The sequence below is a fragment of the Leucoraja erinacea genome, chromosome 3 (assembly GCF_028641065.1).
Source record: "Leucoraja erinacea ecotype New England chromosome 3, Leri_hhj_1, whole genome shotgun sequence".
In the NCBI taxonomy this organism is placed as follows: Eukaryota; Metazoa; Chordata; class Chondrichthyes; order Rajiformes; family Rajidae; genus Leucoraja; species Leucoraja erinaceus.
In genome coordinates, this window is record NC_073379.1 from 101,490,642 (window position 1) to 101,510,549 (window position 19,908).

The 19,908-nt window shown below is 42.4% G+C and overlaps 1 protein-coding gene across 2 annotated transcripts in view; it reads left to right on the plus strand.

Annotated features, from left to right (window-relative positions):
• The window catches only part of skic3 (SKI3 subunit of superkiller complex), a 136,499-nt gene that overhangs the window by 80,379 nt on the left and 36,212 nt on the right, over positions 1–19,908 (plus strand). For both annotated transcript variants that reach the window (XM_055633324.1, XM_055633323.1), the window contains exons 21-26: positions 2,554–2,632; positions 3,747–3,808; positions 4,050–4,106; positions 16,226–16,294; positions 17,465–17,539; positions 19,432–19,573. In XM_055633324.1, coding sequence (XP_055489299.1) covers positions 2,554–2,632; positions 3,747–3,808; positions 4,050–4,106; positions 16,226–16,294; positions 17,465–17,539; positions 19,432–19,573 — 484 coding nt within the window. The remainder of the gene's footprint in view (positions 1–2,553; positions 2,633–3,746; positions 3,809–4,049; positions 4,107–16,225; positions 16,295–17,464; positions 17,540–19,431; positions 19,574–19,908) is intronic.

The window sequence follows — 19,908 nt, forward strand, 5'->3', positions numbered from 1 at the left end:
TTCCACCACAGTGAGGAGGTGCCTGGTGAACTCACTGTGGTGGATGTTAATTTGTGTTCATTGTGTGTTTTGTCATTTTTACTATATGTAGGGGACTGCAAGGCAAGAAAATTTCATTCAGACCACAAGGTCTGAATGACAATAAAGGCTACTTGTTACTTGTTACCTATTCATGTTCACTAGAGATACTGCCTGACCCGCTGAGTTACTCCAGCACTGCATTTTTTTTTTTACAGGAAATACAGTTTGTGCTCAAATGATATCCCAAATTTTCAAATGAAAGCTTTGCCTTTTCTGGTTCGGTTTCTCTACATGGTTTAATTGTACACTGTGATTTCCACTTAATGCCAGCATTTATTCGGGTTTCGTGGATGTGGCATGTATTGCTCAGTGGTTGGAACGATTTACAGTGCCCTCCATAATGTTTGGGACAAAGACCCATCAGTTATTTATTTGCCTCTGTACTCAATTTGAGATTTGGGCAGTTCCTTCTCTCCTCCATACATTCTTCTTGCCATCACTCTGATATGTTAATCTTTGTCTCATCTGTCCACAAGACCTTTTTCCAGAACTGTGGTTGCTCTTTTAAGTACTTCTTGGCAAACTGTAACCAGGCCATCCTATTTTTGCGGCTAACCAGTGGTTTGCATCTTGCAGTGTAGCCTCTGTATTTCTGTTCATGAAGTCTTCTGGGGACAGTGGTCATTGACAAATCCACACCTGACTCCTGAAGTGTGATTCTGATCTGTCGGACAGGTGTTTGGGGATTTCTCTTTGTTATAGGGATAATTCTTCTGTTTTCAGCTGTGGAGGTTTTCCTTGACCTGCCAGTCCCTTTACGATTAGTAAGCTCACCAGTGCTCTCTTTCTTCTTAGTAATGTTCCAAACAGTTGATTTTGATGCGCCAAACTGCTGATGTCTCTGACAGTTTTATTTGTGTTTCTCAGTCTCATAATGGCTTCTTTGACTTTCATTGGCACAACTTTGGCCTCATGTTGATAAACAGCAACAAAAGTTTCCAAAGGTGATGGAAAGACTGGAGGAAAGACAAGGTGCTCAGAGCTCTCTTATACATAGAAAAATAGAAACATAGAAACATAGAAATTAGGTGCAGGAGTAGGCCATTCGGCCCTTCGAGCCTGCACCGCCATTCAATATGTTCATGGCTGATCATCCAACTCAGTATCCCGTGCCTGCCTTCTCTCCATACCCTCTGATCCCCTTAGCCACAAGGGCCACATCTAACTCCCTCTTAAATATAGCCAATGAACTGGCCTTGACTACCCTCTGCGGCAGAGAGCTCCAGAGACTCACCACTCTCTGTGTGAAAAAAGTTCTTCTCATCTCGGTTTTAAAGGATTTCCCCCTTATCCTTAAGCTGTGACCCCTTGTCCTGGACTTCCCCAACATCGGGAGCAATCTTCCTGCATCTAGCCTGTCCAACCCCTTAAGAATTTTATAAGAATTTTGTAAGTTTCTATAAGATACCCGCATTAAGGAGGCATTAAATGCACCTGAACAATTATAAATGCCTGTGAAGCCATGTGTCCCAAACATTATGGTGCTCTGAAATGGGGGAACTATGTATAAACACTGCGGTAATTTCTACATGGTGAAACCAAAATGTTTCAAAATGGCCTTTATTAAAATCTGACTATGTGCACTTTAACACGTGTGATTTTTTTTCTATTACAAATCTCAAATTGTGGAGTACAGAAGCAAATAATTAAATGATGGGTCTTTGTCCCAAACACTGTACACTGGGGGCACTGTACACAATAGAAATTTGATCTTCAGTTTAATACTTTGACAATTATCAAACAATTCCAAATATTCATGGGTTTTTTTTTCCTCCAAAAACTATTCATGATCTATTTCTGTGGAGTGATGCATCTTGAAGAAATTCAGAAGGAACTTCAATTTTCATTTTGCATTTGTAGTTCCATGACTAAAATATTCACTGAATAAACTTAATTTAAACTTTTCCGTTTCTTTATAATCAATACTTGTATCTTATCTTAATTTGTGGCCTGGCTCTTCAGGTAATATATACCTAATAGTTTCTTAATCTCAGCAGAATGACATCGATAATAATAAAAATTATAACATTTTTAAACAAGAGTGGCACTAAATTTATATCAGCTCAAGCATTTGAGGTGTTTTAAGAAAGCTCTGGTGAACAGCAAATGTACTGCAAACTCAAGCATCCATACTCATTCAAAAGCACATTTGCCTTAATTAGTCTGCCACAAAACTGGCCAGGATTCATATTGGAAAGAATTAGCATTTTCTTTATGGTTTGGACATAATTACTTATTCATGGAATTGTCCATTCTTATCACAGAGCCCAACAGATAGTCAATTTACTTAAATTACTGCACAGGTAATCAAGTCAATTCAATTTTTTTAATTTTTTGCGTTGCTCTCGGAATAATCAATCATTCCATATGAAATCAGAGAAGAATTTGCTCTTTGACATTATTGAATATTGTTTTTATTTTCCATGTTTGAATCATTTCCATAATAAAGTTATTTTTATGTTTATTCAACAGTGCCTTAAAAAGTCTGTGATGTTGAACAGCAAAAATCATCAATACTGGAATGCACTTGGAGTTGTTGCCAGTTGCAAAGGTATTGCAAGATAGAGTTTAATCTTGAGCGATATACTGATCTTTTTCAGTCCAATTCTGCAATAGCAAGTTTTTCTTTTTACAAACTCAAATTAAGGTGGGCTGAAGTTAGAGTTATAAAGTCATTCACTATGGACACAGGTCTTTTGGCTCCCCAAATCTACACCAAATATCAACCACCCAATTATACTAATTCTATATTAACTCTTTCTTCATTCTCCCCATATTCTCATCAAGTCCCCCAAATTCTATCACTCACCTTCATGGTACAATGAAAGAGGCCAAATAACCTACCCAATCCACATATCTTTCAAATGTTTGAGGAAATCTGAGCATCCAGAAGAAAACCCATGTTGTCATAGGGAACGTGTACAATCTCCACACAGTCAGCATCAGAGGTCTGAGTTGAACCTGAGCCTCTGGCTTTCTTGCAACATCTACTGCTACTGCTATACGATTTGTATCAATATTTGTCAAGGTATCTTTGACATGCACACCCTTTAAAGGATAGACTCGGCTTGTACTCGCTAGAATTTAGAAGATTGAGGGGGGGATCTTATAGAAACTTACAAAATTCTTAAGGGGTTGGACAGGCTAGATACAGGAAGATTGTTCCCGATGTTGGGGATGTCCAGAACAAGGGGTCACAGTTTAAAGATAAAGGGGAAATCTTTTAGGACTGAGATGAGAAAAACATTTTTTACACAGAGAGTGGTGAATCTCTGGAATTCTCTGCCACAGAATGTAGTTGAGGCCAGTTCATTGGCAATATATAAGAGGGAGTTAGATGTGGCCCTTGTGGCTAAAGGGATCAGGGGGTATGGAGAGAAGGCAGGTACAGGATACTGAGTTGGATGATCAGCCATGATCATATTGAATGGCGGTGCAGGCTCGAAGGGCCAAATGGCCTACTCCTGCACCTATTTTTATGTTTCTATGTCATTTAGCCTGCAAGGCTGCATTATTTCTGCCACAACGTATTATTTCACTCATCTGTATTAAATTTCAATTGCTTCTTGTCAGTTTATTCAGCTAGCCTATCAATGTGTATTTCTAAATTAAATATTCAGCAAACTAAATATGTCTTCTTGCTTTTCCATATTGATGTGATACAGGTATTGAAAACTATGCTCTTGCACAGCATTCATTCATTAAATCTGTTCAGGTTGAACAAAACGTAAGTAAATTCACTATTTCTCTTTCATATTTAACAGTAAATACCTTTTACTATTTGTTCTTAATTCATATTTACCAGTGCAGAAATGAAGTGATTTTTAAGTGTGAATAATTAGATATGATAAACCATGCATTTTTGAATTGAGTAAACATCTTTTCTACTGTTTCTAATGGTAAATCTTTTAAAGTTGTGAGGATAATGTTTTAACATTGACTTTAAATGTGATAATCTCCTCTACTAGAATGTAGTGGCTTGGACCAACCTGGGGGCAACTTATTTGAAGAATGAAAGCGTTGAGGTAAATATTAAGAACACAAGTTGTTCAACTTTTTATAATTTGAAGTCAAGAACACTGGATTTATGTGCGATGGTCTGTTCATGAAATGGCTGATATAAGATGCTGTAAATAGTGCAGCAATTTAACTATTAAAGTTTAGTTTATTGTCATGTGAACCAAGGTAAGGTGAAAAACGTTTGTTGCATGCTAACCTGTCAGCAGAAAGACAATACATGTTTACAATCAAGCCATCCACAGTGTACGGATCCATGATGAAGGGAATAACGTTTGGTGCAAGATGAAGTCCAGTAAGATCTGATAAAAGATATCCAAAGATCTCCTATGGGATAGATAGTAGCTCAGGTCTGCTCTCAAGTTGTTGATAGAATGTTTCAGTTGCCTCATAACAGGTGGGAAGAAACTTCCCTGAATCGGGAGGTGGGTGTTTTCACGGGAGAAGAGAGGAGTGACAGGGGCAAACCACATCCTTGATTATGCTGATGGGCCTGCCGAGGCAGCATAAAGTTAAAATGGAGTCAATGCAAGGGAGGTTGGTGTGTGTGATGGTCTGGGGTTCGTCCACAATTCTCTGCAATTTCTCGTGGTCTTGAATGGAGCTGTTCCCAAACCATGCTGTGGTGCATCCCAATCAAATGCTTTCTGCAGCGTATTTGTAGAAGTTGGTGATAGTTGTGGTCCAGGACAAGTTGCTGGTGATATTTAATCCTAGGAACTTGAAGCTTTCAATCATCTTTACTTATGCGCAGTCAATGCATACCGGAAGGGGGGGGGGGGGGGGGGGGGGGGGGGGGGGGGGGGGTATGTGTACCGCTTCGCTTCCTGAAGTCAATCACTATCTCCTTGTTCTGCTGACATTGAAAGAAAGTTGAGGTCACAATCTCAATCTCCTTCCTGTACTCAATAGACAATAGGTGCGGGAGTAGTCCATTGGGCCCTTCGAGCCAGCACCGCCATTCACTGTGATCATGGCTGATCATCCACAATCAGTACCCCGTTCCTACCCCGTTCCTGCCTGCTCCCCATATCCCTTGACTCCGCTATCTTTAAGGGCTTTATCTAACTCTCTTGATAGCATCCAGAGAATTGGCCTCCACTGCCTTCTGAGGCAGAGAGTTCCACAGATTCACAATTCTCTGGGTAAAAAAGTTTTTCCTCATCTCCGTTCTAAATGGCCCTGTAGTGGCAGATTGTTATATCGTTCAAGAGATTACTCCCTATAGCCGCTAAGTGGACTGCTTGGTCAAGGGGAATGTCTCCGTGTGAGCTCTCCAACAGAGACTTTCAGAGCTTATTCCCAGATAAAATTTCAAAACGTAGTCTTTTGATTGATAAATTCTTTATTGTTGATGAAAAACAATAAGGTACATCCAAATTTCTTCCAACTCGTACAATATAATCTTCATCGAACTCCAGCTTATCGCTTTAAAGGTTAGAAAACTCCTCGTGTCTCCGTTACGCTACACATGGGCAAAGGGTAAACCGTGTCCAAGATATCCTGAAATGGGAGGGAGAGGAGCCCGAGGTCATGGTGCATATAGGTACCAATGACATAGGTAGAAAAAGAGAAGAGGTCCTGAAAGGAGAATTTAGGGAGTTAGGAGGGGAATTAAAGAGAAGGACCGCAAAGGTAACAATCTTGGGATTACTGCCTGTGCCACGCGACAGTGAGAGTAGGAATGGAGCGAGGTGGAGGATAAGTGCATTGCTGAGGGACTGGTGCAGAGCGTAAGGATTCAAATTTCTGGATCATTGGGACCTCTTTTGTGGAAGGTGCGACCTGTACTAAAAGGACGGGTTGCACTTGAACCCGAGGGGGAACAATATCCTGGCGGGGAGATTTGCAAAGGCTTCTGGGCAGACTTTAAATTAGAACGGTTGGGGGGAGGGACTCAAATATAGAAAGCTAGTAGACAGTGTGGGAGGCAGAGAAGGGAAGAACTCGGACCCAACATGTAGGGGGGAAAGAAATAAACAATAATAAACAGAGAATAAGAGGTGGTGGGGTTGTTAAATGTGTGAGCAGAGAGACAGAGGGGTGTAAAATGGGGGTGGAAGCAATAGGTAGCAAGGTGAAAAGTAAAAGTGGCAGGCCGGCAAATCCAGGGCAAAAATCAAAAAGGGCCACTTTTCAACATAATTGTAAAAGGGGTAAGAGCGTTGTAAAAACAAGCCTGAAGGCTTTGTGTCTCAATGCAAGGAGTATTCGTAATAAGGTGGATGAGTTGAACGTGCAGATAGCTATTAATGATTATGATATAGTTGGGATCACGGAGACATGGCTCCAGGGTGACCAAGGCTGGGAGCTGAACATCCAGGGATATTCAATATTCAGGAGGGATAGACAGAAAGGAAAAGGAGGTGGGGTAGCGTTGCTGGTTAGAGAGGAGATTAACGCAATGGAAAGGAAGGACATTAGCTTGGAGGATGTGGAATCGGTATAGGTAGAGCTGCGAAACACTAAGGGGAAGAAAACGCTGGTGGGTGTTGTGTACAGGCCACCTAACAGTAGTAGTGAAATTGGGGATGGCATCAAACAGGAAATTAGAAATGCGTGCAACAAAGGTAAAACAGTTATAATGGGTGACTTCAATAGAAACATAGAAACATAGAAAGTAGGTGCGAGAGCAGACCACCAGGTCCATCGAGCCCGCACCACCATTCGCTCATGGCTGAACACTAAACAGACACACTTACCCACAAACAGTAGACACAAGACACAGAACACAAGACACTACCCTCCCCTTTATACCGCTATCACCCCTCTCAACCCCAAGAACCTCGTGATCTCCTGGGGGAGGCAAAAAAACGGATAAAAACCCAGGTCCAATTCGGGAAAAAAATCCGGGAAATTCCTCTCCGACCCCAATCTAGGCGATCGACACTTGTCCAGGAGATCACTCAGGTCTTACTATACTAACCATACCTAGGTCCATATCCCTGCCCTCTCCCCGTAGCCCCTTATCCCCTTGGCAGCTAAAAAACCATCTATTTTAGTCTTAAATATATTTAAAGTTTCTGCTTCCACTGCTCCCTGGGGCAGTGAATTCCATAAATTAACCACCCTCTGGGTGAAGAAGTTCTTCCTCATCTCAGTTTTAAAAGAGCCCCCCCTTATTCTGCAACTATGTCCCCTAGTTCTAGTTTCCCCGATCATTGGGAACATCCTCGGTGCATCCACCCGATCAAGGCCCCTCACGATCTTATATGTTTCAATGAGATCGCCTCTCATTCTTCTAAACTCCAAAGAGTAGAGTTCCAGCCTACTTAACCTTTCCTCATATGTCAATCCCCTCATTGCAGGAATTAATCTTGTAAACCTTCGCTGCACTGCCTCCAGGGCTAGTACATCCTTTCTTAAGTATGGACCCCAGAACTGTACACAGTATTCCAAATGTGGTCTCACTAATACTGTGTACAGCTGCAGCAAGACCTCCGTGTTTTTATACTCAATCCCCCTAGCAATAAAGGCCAAAACTCCATTGGCCTTCCTGATTGCTTGCTGCACCTGCATACTAACTTTCAGTGATTCATGTACTAATACCCCTAGATCCCTTTGCGTTGCATTACAACGCAGCTCCTCCTCATTTAGAAAATAACTTGCCCTATCATTTTTTTTCCCAAAGTGAATGACTTCACATTTATTAGTATTAAATTTCATCTGCCAAGTTGTTGCCCACTCACCTAGCTTATCTATATCCTTTTGCAGACTCTTCCTATCCTCCTCATCCCCTACTTTTCCTCCCATTTTTGTATCGTCTGCAAATTTTGATATATTACACTTGGTTCCCTCCTCCAAATCATTTATATAAATTGTGAACAACTGGGGTCCCAGCACCGACCCTTGCGGAACCCCGCTAGTTACCGGTTGCCATCCCGAGTATGAACCATTTATCCCCACTCTCTGCTTCCTATTTGTTAGCCAATCCTCTACCCATGCTAATATATTACCCCCAATCCCATAATTTTTTATTTTTAGCAATAGTCTCTTATGTGGCACCTTGTCAAAAGCCTTTTGGAAGTCCAAGTATACCACATCCACCGGTTCCCCTTTATCCACCCGGGTTGTTACTTCCTCAAAGAATTCGAGCAGATTCGTTAAACAGGACTTCCCCTTCACAAAACCATGCTGGTTCTGTCCGATGAAGTCATGTTTATCCAAGTGCCCCGTTAGTGTTTCTTTAATAATTGTCTCTAACATTTTACCCACCACCGATGTTAGACTAAACGGTCTATAGTTACCCGCCTTCTGTTTACTTCCTTTTTTAAATATAGGTGTTACATTGGCCATTTTCCAATCCACTGGGACCGTTCCTGCCTCCAGGGAGTTTTGGAAAATTATCACCAATGCATCCACAATCCCCACCGCTATCTCCCCCAAGACCCTTGGATGTAATCCATCAGGCCCAGGGGATTTATCCTCCTTCAGTCTCATTAATTTCCCTAATACCACCTCCTTGGTGATCTTAATAGTATTTAGCTCCTCCATTCCTACCTCCCCCTGTTTATCCAGCGTTGGAATATTTTTTGTGTCTTCTATGGTGAAGACTGATACAAAATACTCGTTTAATGCCTTTGCCATTTCCATGTTCCCCACCAACAACTCTCCAGTCTCACCCTCCAATGGACCAACGTTCACCTTAGCCACCCTTTTTCTTTTTATATAGCTATAAAAACTCTTACTATTAGTTTTTATGTTGTTCGCTAAATTCCTTTCATAGTCTATTTTCCCCGTCTTAATTAATCTCTTAGTTATTTTTTGCTGACCTTTCAATGCTTCCCAATCCTCTACCCTCCCACTATCTCTGGCTACCTTATATGCCCTTGCCTTCAGCCGAATACTATCCTTTATAGTTTTACTGAGCCATGGCTGACTGTTCTTACCCTTACCCCTTTTTTTCTTCATAGGAATAAATTTTTCTTGAAGGTTATACAGTATACCCTTAAACGTACACCACTGCTCATGTACCGTCTTATTCTTGAGTCTGCTATCCCAGTCAACTTTGATCAGCTCAGTCCTCATACCTTCATAATCCCCCTTATTTAGACTAAGCACCCTAGCCTGAGTTTCAACCTGCTCCCCTTCTATTTGAATATGGAATTCGACCATATTGTGGTCACTTGTTCCCAACGAGTCCCTAACTATGACATTTTTAATTAATCCTGCTTCATTACACAGGACCAGATCCAAGATTGCCTCCCCCCTTGTCGGTTCTGTGACATACTGTTCTAGGAACCCGTCTCTAATACATTCTATAAACTCTTCCTCTAGTCTACCCTGCCCAGTTTGGTTTGCCCAATTAATATGAAAATTGAAGTCCCCCATGATTACAGCAGTTCCCTTTTTACATGCGTCAACTATTTGCAGATTTATGTTCTGACTAACAGCGTCACAGCTATTTGGAGGTCTATAAATTACACCCACTAGTGTTTTTTTCCCCTTATTATTCTCTATCTGTACCCAAGCTGTTTCACTATCCTGATCCTTCAACGCAATATCCTTCCTCTCTATTGCCGTTATTCCCTCCCTTATTAAAAGGGCCACCCCTCCTCCCTTTCTTTCCTGTCTATCTTTCCTAATTGTCGAGTACCCCTCTATATTTAACTCTCAGTCCTGATCCCCTTGCAGCCATGTCTCCGTAATGGCCACGATATCATAACTATATATACTTAATTGCACCGTTAATTCATTTATCTTATTACGAATACTCCGTGCATTTAGATAAAGCACTTTCAGATGATTTTTACTACCCTTCCTTTCCGTTTTTGCCCCTTTTACATCTAAAGCTTTATCTTCACACATTCTGTCTCCTGTCACATTTTGACTTTCCGCTTCCCCACTGATACCCTGCTCTATTTCCTCTACCCCTGCCGTTATTACCCCCCTTGATACCTCCCCCCCGCTACTTAGTTTAAAGACCTCTCTACTGCCCTAGTTATATGATTTGCCAGGACCCCAGTCCCAGCACCGTTCAGGTGAAGTCCGTCCTTACAGAACAGATCCCCCCTGTCCCAGTACTGGTGCCAGTGGCCCAAGAAACCAAACCCATTATTCCCACACCAGTCTTTGAGCCACGCATTTAGCTTTTTAATTTTACGTACCCTCGCCGATTTGGCCCGTGGCTCAGGTAGCAATCCGGAGATCAGTACCCTCGAGGTTCTGCTTTTTAATTTATTCCCTAACTGCTCAAAATCCTTCAGCAGATCCTCCTTCCTCGTCCTTCCTATGTCATTGGTCCCCACATGGACCACGACCACTGGATCCTCCCCCTCCCTCTGCAAATTTCTCTCCAGCATCGCAGAGATATCCTTAACCCTAGCACCGGGTAGGCAACACAGCCTTCGGGACATGTTCTGCTGGCCGCAGAGAACCTTATCTACCCCCCGAATAATACTATCCCCTATCACTACGGCATTTCTTCTAACTCCCCCCTCTTGAATGGCCTCCTGATCCACGGTGCTGCAGCCAGGTTGCTCATCCCTCCCACAGCCCCTGATCCCGTCCTTACATTGAGTAAGAGCCTCGGTCATGCTCGTCAGGGACAAGGGCTGTGGCTCCTGCCGCATCTCCTCCTGGTTCCCCCTACCTGCCTCGCTTATGGCCACACCTTCCTTTCCTTGCTCACTGCCTACTGAATTAGTTAAACTGGTCAGTGTGACCATCCCCTGGCACAAAACATCCAGGTAATACTCCCCCTCCCTGATGTACCGCAGCGTATGAAGTTGGGTCTCCAGCTCATCAATGCGGAGCTGGAGTTCCTCTAGCCTCAAACACTTACTGCAGCTGTAGGGATCTTCTACATCAATGGTGTCGACAAATTCCCACATCTCGCAGTATTGGCACATCTCCTGACCGCCCATCTTATATAAGTAATTAACTGGTCCTATTTAAGAATCCCCTACTGTATTGATACACCCCTTATTTATATAATCCTACCTCCTATAAATGGGAAAGTACTCACCCCAGCCGTAAATTACCTACTGGTTTGGCTGTCTAGTGGTAATTCCGTCCGCTCTTCCTGTCTGGTCCACTGCTCCCTTGCAGTGCGTGGCAAACCTCTTTGCCTCTCCCAGAATCCTTAGCCTCTCAAGCGTATTGCGTGGTCTCCTCTCCGAAGACTCTCGAGCCAAAGACTCACACTTTTCTCACAGGGCACTTCCCTCACTAGGCCGCTCACTCACTGCCGCTCGCAAAGAGCTGTCCTGCTGGCTAATATATAGATTGGGTGAATCAAATTGGCAGGGGTGCTGAGGAAGAGGATTTCTTGGAATGTATGCGGGATAGTTTTCTAAACCACCATGTAGAGGAACCAACGAGAGAGCAGGCTATTCTAGACTGGGTATTGAGTAATGAGGAAGGGTTAGTAGCAGTCTTGATTTGCGTGCCTCCTTGGGCAAGATTGACCATAATATGGTTGAGTTCTTCATTAGGATGGAGAGTGACATTGTTAATTCTGAAACAATGGTTCTGAACTTACAGAAAGGTAACTTTGAGGATATGAGACATGAATTGGCCAAGATTGACTGGCAATTAATTCTAAAAGGGTTGACGGTGGATATGCAATGGAAGGCATTTAAAGACTGCATGGATGAACTAACAAAAATTGTTCATCCCAGTTTGGCAAAAGAATAAATCAGGGTAGGTAGTGCATCCGTGGATAACAAGGGAAATCAAGGATAGTATCAAAGCAAAAGATGAAGCGTACAAATTAGCCAGAAAAAGCAGCATACCAGAGGACTGGGAGAAATTCAGAGACCAGCAGAGGAGGACAAAGGGCTTACTTAGGAAATGGAAAATAGATTATGAAAGAAAACTGGCAGGGAACATAAAAACTGACTGCAAATGTTTTTATAGATATGTGAAGAGAAAGAGATTGGTTAAAACAAATGTAGGTCCCTTGCAGTCAGAAACAGGTGAATTGATCATGGGGAGCAAGGATATGGCGGAGCAATTGAATAACTACTTTGGTTTAGTCTTCACTAAGGAAGACATAAATAATCTGCCGGAAATAGCAGGGGACCGCGGGTCAAAGGAGATGGAGGAATTGAGTGAAATCCAGGTTAGTCGGGAAGTGGTGTTGGGTAAATTGAATGGATTAAAGGCCGATAAATCCCCAGGGCCAGATAGGCTGCATCCCAGAGTACTTAAGGAAGTAGCTCCAGAAATAGTGGATGCATTAGTGATAATGTTTCAAAACTCTTTAGATTCTGGAGTAGTTCCTGAGGATTGGAGGGTAGCTAACGTAACCCCACTTTTTAAGAAGGGAGGGAGAGAGAAAACGGGGAATTACAGACCAGTTAGTCTAACATCGGTAGTGGGGAAACTGCTAGAGTGAGTTATTAAAGATGGCATAGCAGCACATTTGGAAAGTGGTGAAATCATTGGACAAAGTCAGCATGGATTTACGAAAGGTAAATCATGTCTGACGAATCTTGTAGAATTTTTCGAGGATGTAACTAGTAGTGTGGATAGGGGAGAACCAGTGGATGTGTTGTATCTGGGATTCTAGAAGGCTTTCAACAAGGTCCCACATAAGAGATTAGTGTACAAACTTAAAGCACACGGTATTGGGGGTTCAGTATTGATGTGGATAGAGAACTTGCTGCCAAACAGGAAGCAAAAAGTAGGAATAAACGGGTCCTTTTCACAATGGCAGGCGGTGACTAGTGGGGTATCGCAAGGCTCAGTGCTGGGACCCCAGCTATTTACAATATATATTAATGATCTGGATGAGGGAAATGAAGGCAACGTCTCCAAGTTTGCGGATGACACTAAGCTGGGGGGCAGTGTTAGCTGTGAGGAGAATGATAGGAGACTGCAAGGTGACATGGATAGGCTGGGTGAGTGGGCAAATGTTTGGCAGATGCAGTATAATGTGGATAAATGTGAGGTTATCCACTTTGGTGGCAAAAACAGGAAAGCAGACTATTATCTAAATGGTGGCCGATTACGAAAAGGGGAGATGCAATGAGACCTGGGTGTCATGGTACACCAGTCATTGAAAGTAGGCATGCAGCTGCAGCAGGCAGTGAAGAAAGCGAATGGTATGTTAGCTTTCATAGCAAAAGGATTTGAGTATAGGAGCAGGGAGGTTCTACTGCAATTGTACAGGGTCTTGGTGAGACCACACCTGGAGTATTGCGTACAGTTTTGGTCTCCAAATCTGAGGAAGGACATTATTGCCATAGAGGGAATGCAGAGAAGGTTCTCCAGACTGATTCCTGGGATGTCAGGACTTTCATATGAAGAAAGACTGGATAGACTCGGCTTATACTCGCTAGAATTTAGAAGATTGAGGGGGGATCTTATAGAAACTTACAAAATTCTTAAGGGATTGGACAGGCTAGATGCAGAAAGAGTGTTCCCGATGTTGGGGAAGTCCAGAACAAGGGGTCACAGTTTAAGGATAAGGTGGAAATCTTTTATGACCGAGATGAGAAAACATTTTTCACACAGAGAGTGGTGAATCTCTGGAATTCTCTGCCACAGAAGATAGTTGAAGCCAGTTCATTGGCTATATTTAAGAGGGAGTTAGATGTGGCCCTTGTGGCTAAAGGGATCAGGGGGTATGGAGAGAAGGCAGGTACGGGATACTTAGTTGGATGATCAGCTATGATCATATTGAATGGAGGTACAGGCTTGAAGGGCCGAATGGCCTACTCCTGCACCTATTTTCTGTGTTTCTCCATGCTGGTCCGAAACTAAACTGAAAACTAAGCTTCTACGCAAGAAACTTAGCTCCAAACATGCCCTAAAATACGTCATAAGTCCCACCCACAATATAACGGGCAGTCTAAAATATATAGACACATGCCATAGTTAATAGTATAGTATAAGATATAGTAAAGTATCTTTATTGTCATTTTCCTGAGTACTCACATACCCAGAGGAAACAAAAAAACGTTACTCAACCAGTGTCCATTCATTGTGCAGTAAAAAATAAATAGAAATAAAAATACATATATCATGAACAAATTAAACACTCTACTCTCTACTAAACATCAACAGGCGTTCCGATCGGCAGCGGCACCACAGTGGCTCTGCTGCAGTGTGTCCAGGTTGGTGGTTGGTGCGCGATACTTTGGCAGGGGGCAAAGTCCGTTTATCAGTCTTATAGCCTGCGGGAAGAAGCTGAGGAGCATCCTGCTGGTTTTGTAGCTAATGCTCCTGTACCTCTTCCCAGATGGCAGGATGGAGAATATGTGATGCAATGGGTGGTAGGGGTCTTTGATGATGGAGATGGCTCTGCTGATACATCTCTTCCTGTATATGTCCAGCAGGAAAAGGAGCGCTGCACCAATAATCCTGCTGGCGGTCTTCACTATCCTGTCTAGTTGGTGCCGTTCGTACGCTTTGCACCTCCCGAACCAGGAAGTGATGCCGTAGGTTAATGTGCTCTCGATTGTCCCCCTATAAAAAGTTCATAGGTGTGTAGTGGGGAGACCTGCTTTCCGTAGTCTTCGGAGAGGGTGTAGTCGCTGCTGGGCTCTCTTGACCAGTGCTGTGGTGTTGGTCGTGGACATCAGGTCATCTGATGGGTGGAGTCCTAGGAACTTCACGCTGCTGACCCTTTCCACATCAGCTCCATCGATGTGCAGATGTGCAGAGGTGTATGGTGTTGTTTTCCCGCCCTCCTGAAGTCAACCACCATCTCCTTAGTTTTTCCCACGTTGAGAATGAGGTTGTGGGATTTGCACCATCCTGTGAGCAGCTCCACCTCCATCCTGTACGCCGACTCATCATTGTCACTGATGAGACCCACCACTGTTGTGTCATCAGCGAACTTGTTGATGAAGTTGTTGAGTCTAGCAGTACAGTCGTGTGTAAGCAGACTAAACAACAGGGGGCTTAGGACACAGCCTTGGGGCGAGCCAGTGCTCACGGCTATGGTTTTTGATGTCCTACTGCCCACCCTGACTGTCTGCTGCCGTTGCGATAGAAAGTTCAGGACCCAGTTACATGTGCCAGCATCAACCCCCAATAGCTCCAACTTCTCCACCAGCTGCTGCGGAATGATTGTGTTAAAAGCAGAGCTGAAGTCTATGAAGAGGATCCTCGGATAAGTATTTTTCAAGGTGTGACAGTATGAGGTTCAGTGTTGTTGAGACTGTGTCCTCTGTGGATCGGTTGGCTCTGTAGGCGAACTACAGTGGGTCTAGGTCAGCAGGTAGACTCTTTTTGATATGCTGCATAACCAGTCGCTCAAAACACTTCATTACTATGGGTGTTAAAGCCACTGGTCGAAAGTCATTATGGCATTAATGACACACAAAACAAGCCAAATGGCCACTCCAGACCCTTATCTTAAACTGTGGTCCCTGGTTCTGGACTACCCAACATCGGGAACATATTTCATGCATCTAACGTGTTCAGTTCCTTAATAATCTTATATGTTTCAATAAGATATCCTCTCATCCTTCTATATTCCAGTGTATACAAGCCCAGTCGATCCATTCTTTCAACATATGACAGTCCCGCCATCCGGGAATTAACATCGTGAACCTACGCTGCACTCCCTCATAACATCCCCCTCACAGTTCACACTGCCACCCAGCTTTGTATCATCTGAAAATTTGCTAATGTTATTCTTAATCCCTTCATCTAAATCATTAATGTGTATTGTAAATAGCAGTGGTCTCAGCACCGAGCTTTGTGGTACCCCACTAGTCACTGCTTGCCATTCTGAAAGGGACCTGTTAATCCCAACACTTTGTTTCCTGTCTGCCATCCAATTTTCATGTCAGTACCCTACCTTCAAAACCATGTACTCTAATTTTACCCACTAATCTCCAATGTGGGACATTTGATTGTGATTTCCCCTTCGTAAATCCATGCTGACTCGGACCGATCCTGTGACAGCTTTCCAAATGTGCCGTTATTTCATCTTTTATAATTGACTCCAGCATCTTCCCCATCACTGATGTCAGGCTAACTGGTCTATAATTCCCAGTTATCTCTCTCCTTCCTTTTTTTAAAAAGTCTCTTCATTATTTGATATATGTCCTGCAAAGTCCACAAATTTGTAAATTTAATTGGAATTTGTACAGTCTGTTTTGACATGAATGCCATATTTACTGTTATCGCATTACTGTATTTGTTTTTGTATGTATTTCCAATCTAGCTTGCCCATGAAGCCTTTAAGGTAGCCCAGTCTTTGGAACCCTCATATGTTATGTGCTGGATTGGACAGGTAGATATTTTATATATTCTGCAAATTTATCATATTCACTGAAACATATTCTTGTTACAATACAACTCAATACAATACAATGTTATTGTCATTTGAACCTCAAAAGAAGTTCAAACGAAATTTGGTTTGTACATATTCTTGCAACTGTTTTTCTCAATGCTGGTGCACCTCATATAAACTTAAGTTCGTATGAAGGCTAACTAGGAATTCAGCTTTACTGTAATAGTGTAGCTTCACCCAGTTGATTAAAAAACATATTTTGAAATAATGTTTCCACATTCTATGATTGCAGTGTTCAGAAATAATTTTGGAATGAAATAATGCATCATGTTAGCAGTAAAAATAATTTCAACAATAATTCTGCCATATATTGATGCAACAACGCCCCAGTTACATTATAGGTGGAGAGGAGCCAATATATCCCATGACAGAGTTTGCAAATGTTTAACCAACCTTTTGAAGCTACTTTTTTCTCAAATCATGGCAAGGATTGCCATCATTGGATACTCACTTCCTTTGGCTTCTTATTTTGCTTATAACATTGACAATTAAACAGTGCAAGAAAGAACTGCAGATGCTGGTTTAAACAGAAGATAGACACAAAAAGCTGGAGTAAGTCAGCGGGATAGGCATTGATACAAATACATCTATAGATGGTCCTGAACCCATCATCAGTGATGTGACATGTGGTCATTGGGTGTTTCGGGTCTTTCAAAATCAGACACCCTCACCCAGGCGACCCAGCTGTGGTTGATCAGACCACAACTTGTGTTCAGGTGGCATTCACTCCTCCCCATGGACCATCTCTCCTGATCCAGAGCCATCTCGAGGCCTTCTCCGCTGCCTCTGTGGTGTTCATGATGGCCCTTCTCCTCGCCACTCCGTTGATGCCCAGTTGATGCAGCATCTGTGGAGTGAAGGAATGTGTGATGTTTCAGTTAGACACCCTTCCACAGACAAATAAACTGCCTGCTTTACATAAACTCAATCGAATTTGAATCAAACCCAGTATAAAGCAACGCACTGCTCAATTGTCAGTATCTTTTTTTCATCATAATTGCTTGTATGAATATTGTGCTTTCCATTAATATTTTCCATATTGGCAAAGGAATTGTTTAGTTGTTACAATTTTTATGACCGTTGTAATTTTTAGGCGCGCGTTTTTTGCAGGCACTTATTGCAGAAGCTGTTGGCAGCTATGAGACAATGGACTTATTTAGACATACAACTGAACTTGGTGTCAATGTAAGTGTTCTACTCTCCTAATTGTATTTGCAAGACCCAATTATAATTAAGTCTAGCCTGTGGAATAAAATATCAAATTGATTATGTTGTACAACATTGATTGGTTAATTTGCAGGAAATGTCTTCATGACATCTAGAATACATTTGGTGCTTTGTCTTAGATGCTCATGTAAAACTCGCTGTCAAAGAAACATTCCTGTAACTGGCTTGCCACCTTCAGGTGCATGAACAGATGTACTGTTCTGTAACTAAAGGTTGGTGCACAATTTGTGCTGTTCTTCCATTAGCTTCAAAGACAGTAGTTTGCCTTGGTTTAAATATCATGAAGTGGCAAATTTTGTACAATGGGCGGCTGTAGCATTGCTGCTTTACAGTGCTAGACAACCGGATTTGATCCTGACTATGGGTAGTGTCTTTACGGAGTTTGTACATTCTCCCTGTGTCTACGTGGGTTTTCTCCAGGTGGATTGTTAAAATTCTGCTAGAATTTTTTTATTGTACTAGACAAAGTGGGACCCGTTGAGTCCCTGTCACACGGGCGGTCTGGTTCCCCAACGTAACCCGTTCCCCCAACGCAATATTCCGCCACTCACCCGTTTCCCCCAACGCAACCCGTCCCCACAACACAATATTCCACCACTGACCCATAGCCCCCAACTGGGCTGAGGCGGCTCAATTCCCCTTATATCCCAGCACTCCCTCCTCTCCTCTTCATCCTCCCTCTTTTTAAACTTAAAAAAAAATGCAAGCACTTGCTGCCAGGACTTAAAAATAAAATCCAATTCCACTTCCCCTGCCTTGCCCCAGCACTCCCACCCCCTCCTGTTCAGCCTCCCTCTGCCAGGACTTAGTGTTCTGTGATTGCAACATTGTTGCAAATGAGATCACATTGTGACGTCATAGCTGTAACTGTCAGCAACGGCCACTGCAGTGTTCAAGTCATTCTTTCTCAAACAGGATTCTGTAAACTTCTCTATGTGATAACTTGTAAAATATAACATCTATCTGTATGAAACCTGTTGAACGCACGCCACAGGACAATTGTGAGTAAGGTGGTGCAAAAATTGTAGCGCTACGTGTACCGTTTTGGCATAATTTCAGGATCTCACTCACTGACATCCAAACAAACAAGATGAGAATAAAACTCTTATATATACAGTACTAGACCAAGTGGGACCCCTTGGGTCCCGTTCCCCCAACGCAATATTCCACCACTCACCCATAACCCCCAATTGCGCAGGCGCGGGATTTGCCCTCATCCCCCAACACCCCCTCCCCATCCTCTTCACCCTCCCTCTTCTCTCTCCTCTCCCCTCTCGCTGCTCCCGCACTCCTCACCTCTCCCCTATCGCACTCCCCCACTAAATACAATGTTTAAATAACAAATCTCCTTCTCCCTCCCCCACTCCCTCCCTCTCCTTACAACAATGTAACAAATCTCTCATTGCACTGGGTGGAACACTTGATGGGCAGTTTATGTAAATGAGATCTCATTATGACATAATTGTCTGGTGGAGCACTGTTCACTGGCAGTTTATGTAAATTAGATCCCATTGTGATGTCATAGCTGTAAACTGCCAGCAACTGCTACTGCACTGTTCAAGTCATTCTTTCTCAAACAGGATTTTGTGAAGGTGAAAATGTGTATAACTTGTAAAATATAACATGATTCTGAATGAAACTTGATAAAAACACACCACAAGACAATTGTGAGTGAGGTGGTGCAAAAATGGTAGCGCTATCGTGTACAGATTTGGCATAGTTCCGGGATCTCACTCACAGACAGACATCCAAACAAACAAGATGAGAGTTTTAGTAATATATAGATTTTATTGTTTTTTTATAATTTTACAATGTGAAGAGTAATTAGAAAAAAATATTCTTTTGTACAGACTGAAGGTGCTAAAGGTTATGCACACTGGGTGTGTGCAACACTGCAGGATAAATCAAATAGAAATTCAGAACTGTACAAGTACAACATTATACAGATGAATGCAATATCTGCTGCACAGATTGTCATGAGCAAGTACACAGGTAAGATAAAATACATTACTAGGCTGCAAACCTGTATGTGAATTGATGTCCACAGTTATTTTATTTACAAACACCTTCCAATGTAACATAGTTGCTAACTATAATTGTATTTATTAATATAGATGTGACTCGCAACATACTTCAAATATTTGACAATGCCTCTATAATCAATAATGTTAGTGTCCATTCCTGAACAGTCATACACCTTGAAAATGAAACTTTAAATATTAAGTTTGCAAATTAATGATGTGTTATTTAATATTTTTTATTACAAACTATCTTCAATAAGGAAAATCTCCCCCTAGAAGCATAATCAGATTATATGTCAAGTTAAC